The sequence below is a fragment of the Ranitomeya imitator genome, chromosome 5 (genome assembly GCF_032444005.1).
Source record: "Ranitomeya imitator isolate aRanImi1 chromosome 5, aRanImi1.pri, whole genome shotgun sequence".
Lineage (NCBI taxonomy): Eukaryota > Metazoa > Chordata > Amphibia > Anura > Dendrobatidae > Ranitomeya > Ranitomeya imitator.
This window is the reverse complement of record NC_091286.1, coordinates 200297682-200310367: the sequence shown is the minus strand read 5'-3', so window position 1 is coordinate 200310367 and position 12686 is coordinate 200297682. Positions and strand designations below refer to the sequence as shown.

Sequence of the window (12686 nt, the reverse complement as noted above, 5' to 3'; positions counted from 1 at the left end):
TTGCTGAATTGTATTTTTAGGCAATTTCAAAGCACCTTTTTTTTTCCAATAAATTGAATAGTAAAATGAATGGTGGCATTCAAAACTACAACTTGTCCTATACAAAAATAAGATACCATAAGGTCATATCAAAAGAAATATAAAATTTATAAAAAAAAAGGGGAAGAAAAAATGACAGCTCAAAAATCCAAAATTGTTCAGCCTGGAGGGGATTAAATCAACTCTGATACCATAAATGTGATAATTTCTTGGTCATCAATTCAGCAATTTATGATGTATGTAAAGCGCTGCGAAATTATTGGCGCTATATAAGTGAGTAAAATAAATAAATACAAAAATATATATTCATTTTGTTAATAATTGTGTCATGTTAGATAAAAGAGACAGCTCTCAGCACCCTCCCCTAGGTGGGAGAAAACTGTTTATTAGAAAACTGACATTTTATACTATAAATCATATCGGAAACTAGAAGTGAAAACATTTTTCAAGTCATTCAAGGTTATAAAATTTTGGTTACAGTGTACAATATATATATGGTGTTAATCTTTGGGTCCCTCTTCACTTGATTCACATGGAGTTTTATATTCTATATATTCCACAGCTCCATATAGCAAAATTCCCACCACAATAAAACACATCAAAATATAAAGTTTAATGTACACACATAAAAACGAACTGTATCCAAAGGCAATGGCAAATCCAAGGGATTCCCAGAGGGAGAAATTGGCAAAGGCTGCTTCCTTGTTTTTTTCAAACAAAACACCATATAATGCTGCAAAATAAAACCAATAATAAGAAACATGAGAACCAACAAAACCATTAAAATATGAGCACGAGTGTGTGCCACCGTTTACCAGCAAATTGTCCTCCTTTACTATTTTGAAACTATGCTGTATTTCCACTAAATAAGAACATTAATTTAAAGCATGCTTCAGTCATATGAGCATCATAGTAAAAGGCTGTTAATGGGTGTGTTAAAGTATTTTGTAGTATTTCTAGCATTAAAATACCTTTTTCTTCATTTTTCGCTTTCATGTGTACACCCTGATGAAACTGCTAATTGGCTCTTGACAAAATTGCCTCCATCTTCCCCTGACAGCTTACAATATAGCCACTTACCCAGAAGCCAGAAGTCTTTCCAAACTATGACTGAATGGAGGGTGTCTTCTACTATATTATGTGCTATATGTGTGTAACATTATGTATAGCAAAAATAGTGTTCGCACGTGTGGCATATAACATAATTGGGAGTAGCATACAGTGGGTGGGGGGGGACATAGCGTGTTTGTGTGTCTCACCAGGGGCGTAACAACTGCGGTCATAGGGGTCGCAGCTGCAACCGGGCCCGGAGTGCTTAGGGGCCCGCCCAGTCCAGCAAACAAGTAGCACTAGCCGGGAAACTCAGCAGACAAGTCACGCACCCTGCTGGCCATGCCCACAATGGCCAGCTTAAACTTCCAGCAGTGTGAGGTGAGTGGGCGTGTCCGTGAAGGACATCTGACCTAGCAGAAGGGCTGGGCGTGTCACTGAAGCTTGACAGTGATGGAGGGGGAAACAACAAAGCTGAGGAGCCGGCAGCAACTGTCACAGAGTCCAGGTGAGGCATGAAGACAGCAGCTGGTGAGTCAAGTGCAGTTGCAGCTGTAAAGTGCTGATGTGCGGCCAGTGTGCTGCTTACACCTGTCGTTCACCTACCTCCACCCGCAGAGCGAGCCACACACACACACACGCACACCTGTTCTGTGCGCACAGGACCTGTGATGAGGTCACAGGAGGGGAGAAGTCAGGGGTCACCTGATCAGTGGCCTCAGTGTATGCAGGACTCTGCTGTGCTGGTTGTCTTGGTGCTGAATGAGGGGAAGTTTATGTGTGGGGTAAGGAGGGGTTTACAGCGTGGATGTAGCAGAGTCGTGTTTGTACAAGGTATACAGAGTGGAGCCGTGTATGTGTGTAGTGGAGCAATGTGTACGAGGTGTACGGAGCAAAGTCAGGTGTGTACAAAGTGTACAAAGCTGAGCCGAGTGTGAGAGAGGTGAGCGGAGTCGTGTATGTATGGGGTGTATGGAGTGGTGCTGCGTGTTTGTGAGGTGTACGAAGCAGAGCCGCGTGTGTATGGAGTGTACGAAGCAGAGCCGCGTGTGTACGGAGCGGAGCTGTGTGTCTGAGGTGTACGGAGTGGATCTGCATGTGTATGAGGTGTACGGAGCAGATCTGCAGGTGTAAGGAGCGGAGCCGCGTGTGTACGGAGCAGAGCCGTGTGTGTACGGGGTTCACGGAGCGAAGCCGTGTTTGTACGGGTTGTAAATTTCCAAGTTGGGAAGAATGGCACACGACTGTGGGCAGAGCCCAGCATGTGCACTGTGGGGGAGTATTGGGTGTACTCGCCAGCATCAGAATGTGCAGTGCGTATGCTCCGGAGCCAACCAGTACACCCAATACACCCCCACACTGCACAGGTCTGGAAATGACGCACTGCAGCGTCATACCAGGAAGAAACAGCACACAGATTTCAAACGCCGGGAGTGCGCTTGGAATTAGAGCCAGGGAGGACATGAACGCCCAGAGTCTGCACTTCCTAAGACATCACCCTAATTAGGACATGTTAGTTATAAAATCATTGTTCTCAGCGATTACAGGGCAGTCTTAGGTCAGACTATACAACATTGCAACAAAACTATAGTGTGCGAAATGAAAGGGAAAATGTGAATTTCGGTGGGAAATATTTTGGCTGGGGGGACCCCATTTGAAAGTTCGCACCGGGGCCCCTCACTTTGTAGTTACGCCACTGTGCATCACATACAGTGTGTGTACAGTGTGTGTGGGACATGCTGGGCGTGTTTGTGTGCATAACACGCAGTGTATGTCTGTGTGTAACATGCGGTGTGTGTATCATGGAGTTTTTGTTTAACATACAGTGTGTGTAGCATAGACAGTGTGTGTTTGTAACATGCATGTTTGTTTTGTGTGTAATATACAATGTCTTGTGTTTAACATGGAGTGTGTGTATGTAACATAAAGTGTCTGTAACACGCATGTAGAGTGTGTTGCATACACAGAGTGTGCTAAGAAGCATGTGTTTAGCATACCGTGTGTGTAACATAGAGTACCTGTGTGTAACATATAGTGTGTGTTTAGCATACATTGTGTGTATATAAGATTCATGCAGTGAGTATGTGTTACATACAGTGTGTGTGTAACATATAGTGTGTAACGGCGTGTGCATCATACAGTGTGTTTGTGTGTAACATACACTGTACGTGTGTGTATCATGGAGTGTGTGTAACATACGCTGTGTGTTGTATGTGTAGTGTAAGTGTGTGTAACATACTTTGTTTGTGTTCCATCCACATTTAAAAGTACCAGCATCGCACATGAGCATTTTCATGTGAAAATATGCCAACAATCATACAATGAACAAGCAAAATGCTCATTCGATATGTGACTGGATCGTTTATGCTGGAAAATCATCTTTCTCAGCAACATATTGCCATCATGTAACCAGGAGATGCACTGGCTGCAAGCAAGGTATCGGAGGTCCGGTGCCTAGGTTGGTGGGTTTCTAAGTGTATCACCAAGATGAAGGGGACATTTTTTAATTAACCTACCCTCCATCAGACTACGTACTAAAATGGTTGTTTTCGCAGGGGAGGGCACCTCAATTAATTTGCATTTGTGTCTTTAATACGTAAATGCAAATGAACCACCGAGACAGGGAGCTGATTGACCCCGAAGTGTTGCCAGCACTTCCAGGGTCAGAGGAGTGCCAATCAGCTCCCTGCTCTGATGTCCAGTGGCGATCTAACTTTGCTGTGTAGTTCCAGTGCGATGATGTCACCTCACCACATTGCAGCACTCACAGACCCAAAGATTCATGGGGGCTATTAATATAGACTGGTTGATAGGGCAGCTATTACTGTAGACTGTGGGTTAAGGGGTTATTGCTATTTTGAGAAATAAGTGGGAGTCTCTGGGGCCAGACTCACTCCAAACTGCTAAGAATTAATGGAGCTAAAACATTTAAGATATCTGGCAAAAGTTAAGATACTCTTTAAATGCTTAATATTGCAGCTGTCTGATTGTGTCTAATCAGAACTGTGGTTCCTGTATATTCCACAGTCTAATGATGACTAATAGCCAGTATTTCCTTTCCATTGTTAAAGACATACTAGAAATTGCCGTTTTATGTTATACAATTGTATATGCCAGGGGCTTATCTGACATTGCAATAAGTCACTGTAATAAACTTTTTGCTGTATGCATGTACTAAGGGTAGTTTTGGTGATAGCATCAGTACATGACTACGATTCTGGTGGTGCTGCATTTATGTACTGATGATGGTTCTAGTGATGTAATAGTGTACTAATGGTGGTTTTAGTTAAGCAGTCATGTACTGATGGTGGTCTTGTAATGTAGTCATCTACAGATGGTGGATCTAGTTATTTCTTTATGTGCTGATGTTGTTTATGGTGAAGTATTTATGTAATGATGGTGGTTCCGGTGATGTATGTTATGACCTGGTGGTTAGGAGCACCCGACCTGATAGTTAAACTCATACAGGACGAGCTCTGGGATGTGGGAGCTCTGCTGACCGCAAGCCCTAATCCTATCACACACACTAAAAATAGCCGTGGAGCGCTCCTGACGCTCCCTAGGCGCCTCGCCACAGCCTCAGAGCTAGCTAGCCCTAGAGATAGAAAATAAAGCCTACCTTGCCTCAGAGAAATTCCCCAAAGGAATAGGCAGCCCCCCACATATAATGACTGTGAGAAAAGATGAAAGTCACAAACACAGGAATGAAATAGGTTTCAGCAAAGAGAGGCCAGACTTACTAAATAGACAGAGGATAGGAAAGGAATCTTTGCGGTCAGCACAAAAACCTACAAAAGACCACACAGAGTGTGCAAAAAAGACCTCCGCACTGACTCACGGTGCGGGGGGGGGGGGCACTCTGCATCCCAGAGCTTCCAGCTAGCAAGACAAAATCAGGATAACCAGCTGGACAAAGAAACAATGAGCAAAAATAACAATAAGGAACTTAGCTTCTGCAGGAGAAGACAGGTCACCAGGCAGATCCAGGAGCGAACTGAACCAATGCTAAAACATTGACAGCTGGCATGGAGTAACGATCTGAGTGGAGTTAAATAGAGAAGCCAACCAAAGGATAAACCACGTCACCTGTGTAAGGAACCTCAGAAGCAGCAGCTTCTCTCATAGCCACCAGAGGGAGCCCATAGACAGAACTCGCCGAAGTACCATTCACGACCACAGGAGGGAGTTCGACAACAGAATTCACAACAGTACCCCCCCCCTTGAGGAGGGGTCACCGAACCCTCACCAGAGCCCCCAGGCCGATCAGGATGAGCCAAATGAAAGGCACGAACAAGATCGGCAGCATGAACATCAGAGGCAAAAACCCAGGAATTATCTTCTTGACCATAACCCTTCCACTTGACCAGGTACTGGAGTTTCCATCTCAAAACACGAGAATCCAAAATCTTCTCTACCACATACTCCAACTCCCCGTCGACCAACACCGGGGCAGGAGGATCAACGGAGGGAACCATAGGCGCCACGTATCTCCGCAACAACGACCTATGGAACACATTATGGATGGCAAAAGAAGCTGGAAGGTCCAAACGAAATGACACAGGATTAAGAACCTCAGAAATCTTATATGGTCCAATGAAACGAGGCTTAAACTTAGGAGAGGAAACCTTCATAGGAACATGACGAGATGACAACCAAACCAAATCCCCAACACGAAGTAGGGGACCAACACAACGCCGGCGGTTAGCAAAACGTTGAGCCTTCTCCTGGGACAATGTCAAATTGTCCACCACATGAGTCCAAATCTGCTGCAACCTGTCCACCACCGCATCCACACCAGGACAGTCCGAAGGCTCAACCTGCCCTGAAGAGAAACGAGGATGGAAACCATAATTGCAGAAAAAAGAGAAACTAAAGTAGCCGAGCTGGCCCGATTATTAAGGGCGAACTCAGCCAAAGGCAAGAAGGACACCCAATCATCCTGATCAGCAGAAACAAAGCATCTCAGATATGTCTCCAAAGTCTGATTAGTTCGTTCGGTTTGGCCATTAGTCTGAGGATGGAAAGCCGAAGAAAAAGACAAATCAATGCCCATCTTAGCGCAAAAGGACCGCCAAAACCTCGAAACAAACTGGGAACCTCTGTCCGAGACGATGTTCTCCGGAATGCCATGCAAACGAACCACATGCTGGAAAAACAATGGCACCAAATCAGAGGAGGAAGACAGTTTAGATAAGGGTACCAAATGGACCATCTTAGAGAAGCGATCACAAACCACCCAAATGACGGACATCTTTTGAGAAACAGGGAGATCAGAAATAAAATCCATGGAAATATGCGTCCAGGGCCTCTTCGGAATCGGCAAGGGCAAAAGCAACCCACTGGCACGAGAACAGCAGGGCTTAGCCCGAGCACAAATCCCGCAGGACTGCACAAAAGAACGCACATCCCGTGACTAAAAAGGCCACCAAAAAGATCTAGCCACCAAATCTCTGGTACCAAAGATTCCAGGATGACCAGCCAATACTGAACAATGAATCTCCGAGATAACTCTACCAGTCCATCTATCAGGGACAAACAGTTTCTCCGTAGGACAACGGTCAGGTCTATCAGCCTGAAACTTTTGCAGCACACGCCGCAAATCAGGGGAAATGGCAGACAAAATTACCCCTTCTTTAAGAATACCCGCCAGCTCCGGAACACCCGGAGAGTCAGGCACAAAACTCCTTGACAGGGCATCAGCCTTCACATTCTTAGATCCCGGAAGGTATGAAACCACAAAATCAAAACGGGAGAAAAAGACCGACCATCGAGCCTGTCTAGGATTCAACCGTTTGGCAGACTCGAGATAAGGCAAATTCTTGTGATCCGTCAAGACCACCACGCGATGTTTAGCTCCTTCAAGCCAATGTCGCCACTCCTCGAATGCCCACTTCATGGCCAACAACTCCCGAGTGCCCACATCATAATTGCGCTCAGCAGGCGAGAATTTTCTAGAAAAGAACGCACAGGGTTTCATCACCGAGCCATCAGAACTTCTCTGCGACAAAACAGCCCCTGCTCCAATTTCAGAAGCATCAACCTCCACCTGAAAAGGGAGCTAAACATCTGGCTGGCACAACACAGGGGCAGAAGCAAAACGACGCTTTAACTCCTGAAAAGCCGCTACAGCCGCAGAGGACCAATTGACCACATCCGCACCTTTCTTGGTCAAATCAGTCAACGGTTTAGCAATACTGGAAAAGTTAGCGATGAAGCGACGATAAAAATTAGCAAAGCCCAGGAACTTCTGCAAGCTCTTCACAGATGTCGGCTGAGTCCAATCGTAAATGGCCTGAACTTTAACAGGGTCCATTTCGATAGTAGAAGGGGAAAAAATGAAACCCAAAAATGAAACCTTCTGAACTCCAAAGAGACACTTTGACCCCTTCACAAACAAGGGGTCAAAGTGTCATGCTTCAATAGCATGGGAGGCTAGAAGCAGGCACAGCACGATCGCCTCTGCTACATAGCAGCGATCTTATGTTCGCTGCTATGTAGCAGAAAATCAGGTGTGCTGTGAGCGCCGACCACAGGGTGGCGCTCAGAGCTGCCGGCGATCAGTAACCATAGAGGTCTGAAGGACCTCTATGGTTACAATTCTGAAGCATCGCCGACCCCCGATCATGTGACGGGGGTCGGCGATGACATCATTTCCGGCCGCCCGGCCGGAAGCGGTAGTTAAATGCCGCTGTCTGCGTTTGACATTTAACTAGTTAATAGGCGCGGGCAGATTGCGATTCTGCTCGCGCCTATTACGGGCACATGTCAGCTGTTCAAAACAGCTGACATGTCCCGACTTTGATGCGGGCTCACCGCCGGAGCCCGCATCAAAGCAGGGGATCTGACCTCGGACGTACTATCCCGTCCGAGGTCAGAAAGGGGTTAAATATTGTAGTGTCACTTATGTCACTTTATTTTTAATAACTACTATTCTGATATGGTTTATCAGTATGAGATAATGTATAGAATTATTATGGGGAAAAATAAAATTTTTGGCACTGTAATTATGCACTTTAAAATGTATTAATATCACTATTATGTTATATATCTTAATATGGTTTAGTATTATAAGAAGTTTTATTGTAAGTGGTTTTAATAATTATCTTCTATAATGACTGTGCTTCTTGAGCCAATTGTATAACATATTATCCTATAATATAGGGATGGAGAGCTCTATATATAATGTGCACTTTATTTAATAATGGGGCTGTTATCATAACAATTCTTGTTATGAAGTTGCCTGGTCATGGAATGCGCGCTGCCGTGTGATCTGTCTGTGCACAGACTTCACTGATTCCGGCGTTTAGGACTTAGCTGGCACGCACAGCGCTCATCAGTGAGCACCTGGGTGCTTGCGGTCCACAGTCCGGAAGCGGTGATGTCATTTCCGGTGCGCGGAGGACAATGTCAGCGCTCACTTTGTTTCCTTGAATACGCAGCTTGTGGCATCCATACTGGAGCATTTTTGATTGGAGGAGGTAGCGTTTAAATGTCCGGCGTCCCTCTACCCCGACACGCCCCCTGAGGAAGTGTTACGAAACGCGCGTCGAGGTAAAGGAACGGCGACACGGACAGGGACGGAGTTCACCGAGCTTCCATTTTTTCTATTGGCTGCCTTGTTCAGCTATATGTAGGTTCCTCCTTCATTATGCAGTTGTTAATGTGTGGGCATTTTGGGTATTGATTTTTCATATAGGTTTTTTTCTTATGTTATGTGAATAAATCCGCTCCATTACATTTGGAGGTTGTTCTCTTGAGTATTATGTACCGTTGTTAATTCTACTGTGTGAATTATTAATAAATATTATTGAACTAAATATCACAGGACATTGTATTTTAGTCCGGTTGCGTTTTATGGCAATTTAGGACTTAGTTTTGGATTTAAAATTTGATAGTATAACACAATGATATTATAGGGATCAATAAGTGGTTGATTTGATTTTGGTAATGTAGTCAAAAACTAATGGTGGCTCTGGTGATGTAGTCATCTACTGATGGTGGTTCTGGATATGTATTAATGTAGATGTAGCAACCTTTAATTAATTTGACTTGATACAAGATCATTAACGGTTCAGAGTTGTGAACTAAAAATACAGTTATTAAAATTAAGCCATATACAGTCATGGCCAAAAGTGTTGATACCCTTAAAATTGTTGGAGAAAGGGAAGTATTTCTCCCAGATAATTATTGCATTTACACATATTGTACGTTTATTTTCTTTTGCGTGTATTGGAGCCGCACATAAAAACTGAAAGAAGACAAACTGGACATAATTTCACACAAAACCCCCAAAAATAGGCCAGACAAAATTGTGGGGTGGTGTTGCTGACTGTGTACAAGTCACCACGAAATCTGAAAATTACCAATGAATTGTGGGTCGCATTTTAGTGGCCAGTGTGAGAAAGCTGTATTTCCATCCTAAGTCATGGTTCTTCCAGCAGGACAATGACCCCAAACATACTTCAAGAGGCACCCAGAAATGGATGTAAACACTGCCCTGGAGGTTTCTGAAGTGGCCACTGGCCAGCAATGAGTCTGAAACTAAATCCCGTGGAACACCTGTAGCGAGATCAATTATGAAAAACCTGGAGCAGTTTGCAAAAGAAGAGTGGTCCAAAATTACAGTTGAAAGGTGTAAGAAGCTTGTTGATGGTCATAGGAAGCGATCGATTGCAGTTATTTATTCCAAATTTTAAGTTGAGGGTGCCAATAATTTTGGCTGGCCCATTTCGGGGGTTTGTGAGAAATTATGTCCATATGTTCTTTTTTTACTCAGTTATTTGCGCTGTTCCACGGGAAATAAACAAGTGTACAGCAAAACATGTGAAATTGCAATAATTGTCTGGAAGAAATATTTAATTTTCTCAAACAATATCAAGGGTGTCAACACTTTCGGTCATTGCAGTATGTGTATTTGCATATTTTTTCTTAACATGTTTAGTTTTATTGGATTAAAAGAGGTGTTATTCAAATGGTTACATTTTATTTTTTCCCATATTTCTTTGTATTTGTTTTTTTATTTTTACTGTATTTGTTAGTCAATTTTGAGTACTTGAACCTGCTGTCATCTGTTTTTTTTGTACTATATACAGCCATTCTACAGTATTGAAGTATATTATAAAAATCATGGTTTCTTTTACATATTGACTTTAAATGGAATTTTTCACCACGTTTTTGCCACCCAATCTGAGAGAAGCATGATATAAAGACCATGACCCTGATTCAAGCTTAGTGAGGCAGAATCAGAGACCCTAATTCCACCCAATATCCCTTACTAGGAGGCTTGCTGTAGTTTTGATGAAATTACTGTTTTATAAATAGGAGATTATCTAGAGGACTCGTTATTCTGCTGCTGTGTAATTCTCCAAATTTGTGAGCTTGGAATAACCGAACCCCACAACTAATTGGCAATATTCTGCATATGCACAGGGAACACTGAAAGTTGTCAATTAGTGGTGTGGGCGGGGTTTTACATAGCTCAGCATTCAGAAAACTGACAGATAAAACAGTGATTTCATCAAAACTACAGCAAGCAGCCCTATAAGTGATTGACATCACTTGTCAGGGACTCGCCCTGATATTATACTGCTCTCAGATGGGGTATGAAAATACTGGTGACAGATTCACTCTAAGGTAAACAGATCACTGGTAAAATTAGCATAAAGTATGAAAGAACCATGGTTATAAATTGTGTTTGGTAGTTGTATATAGTTGCAAGCCATTTTATACTCACAGCTTAGTAGTGTCTGCCACACTGCATCTGCAATCCCCCATAGTCCAGACATCACAAAAAACACTGCAAAGTTACCAGTAGCTGGTTTCCATATCAAGAAGCCAATGATACACCCAAGATTAATAGCTGCTCCTATTAAAAAAAATGGACACATCTGTTCAGTAATCTAAAATGTGACATGCATTAGAAAATTGCAGAAATTTCAAATGCAACTAAACTATAACGTAGCAGGGATTTAATGTGACATGGGTGACACAATCTTTATATTTATTATAATGTATCATAATATAATTTATTAGATGATAGAATTTTCTAGTAATCACAAATGCCTAATGTTTTTCTGATCATAATGTTCCTATTTGTTAATTATAGCCTTTCTCATGCAAAATCTCATTGAACCTACATTTCCTATTGGTAAAGAGAAATAATCACTAGAGATAATGAATTTCCTTATTATTTTCATATGTTTTTTTTTCAGTAGCTCTATGGGAACTCTTAAGGTACCGTCACACTTAGCGACGCTGCAGCGATACCGACAACGATCCGGATCGCTGCAGCGTCGCTGTTTGGTCGCTGGACAGCTCTCCAGCGACCAACGATCCCGAGGTCCCCGGTAACCAGGGTAAACATCGGGTAACTAAGCGCAGGGCCGCGCTTAGTAACCCGATGTTTACCCTGGTTACCAGCGTAAAAAAACAAACAGTACATACTTACATTCAGCTGTCTGTCCCTTGCCGTCTGGTTCCTGCACTGACTGCTGGCCGTAAAGTGAAAGTGAAAGCACAGCACAGCGGTGAGTCACACAGCGGTGACTCACCGCTGTGGCTGTGCTCTGCTTTCACTTTACGGCCAGCAGTCAGTGCAGGAACCAGACGGCAAGGGACAGACAGCTGAATGTAAGTATGTAGTGTTTGTTTTTTTACGCTGGTAACCAGGGTAAACATCGGGTTACTAAGCGCGGCCCTGCGCTTAGTTACCCGATGTTTACCCTGGTTACCAGTGAAGACATCGCTGAATCGGTGTCACACACGCCGATTCAGCGATGTCTACGGGGAGTCCAGCGACGAAATAAAGTTCTGGACTTTCTTCCCCGACCAGCGACAGCACAGCAGGGGCCTGATCGCTGCTGCCTGTCACACTGGACGATATCGCTAGCGAGGACGCTGCAACGTCACGGATCGCTAGCGATATCGTCTAGTGTGACAGCATCTTAAGATTTTCAGTTTAATAAACTCAGCAATGATAGGATTTCAATTCAATCACTCATCTGATAAAGAACCCAAAATGTATGTACAGGTTGTAATATGTTATATATTGTGATAGTGTTATATTATGCTTCTCTATCAACTGGAAACTGATTAAGACCGATTAGTCCCAAATAACATCCTAAAATTGATTTGGTCGTCCTCTCTATCGAGAAGGAGCAGAACGTTTCTCGTAAGCAAAAAAAGATGGTCAGCTTATATAGTCCCGCTTTTCTTCTAGTGAACAATTTCTAATATTACTAATATACTGCATGTATGATTTCATAGGCTGTTATCAACTGTATGGTTTGTGTATAGAGCAAGAGGGTTAGACAGCACTCAACAAATTAATTTCTGCTTCAAGGAAGCACTGGACAAACTCTCTGGTTCCAATGGTTTCAGCTTTACAAAGCACGCAGAAATCCACTTGCCTTCCCTATCTGAAAGTGACAGTTTTAACTGTTGCTTTTTTGGAAACTGTAATTAGGCGCTCCATGGCCCTGGGAAACCTGATTTAGAAACACTTACGGTATATAAACTATAATGGCATTCAAAATTATTAATTGGCGAATGCAGTTTTCAACATGTAGCCGAACTGTTGTAGATAATTGGTGGTAATT

At 43.2% G+C, this 12686-nt stretch overlaps 1 protein-coding gene across 1 annotated transcript in view; it reads right to left on the bottom strand.

The window, feature by feature from the left end:
• Positions 1–390: 390 nt before the first annotated feature.
• The window catches only part of LOC138681719 (protein unc-93 homolog A-like), a 106201-nt gene continuing 93905 nt past the window's right edge, over positions 391–12686 (bottom strand). Inside the window, exons 8-9 of the mRNA XM_069769504.1 lie at positions 10823–10954; positions 391–772 (exon numbers count right to left, since the gene is read on the bottom strand). Coding sequence (XP_069625605.1) covers positions 540–772; positions 10823–10954 — 365 coding nt within the window. The 3' untranslated portion in view covers positions 391–539. The remainder of the gene's footprint in view (positions 773–10822; positions 10955–12686) is intronic.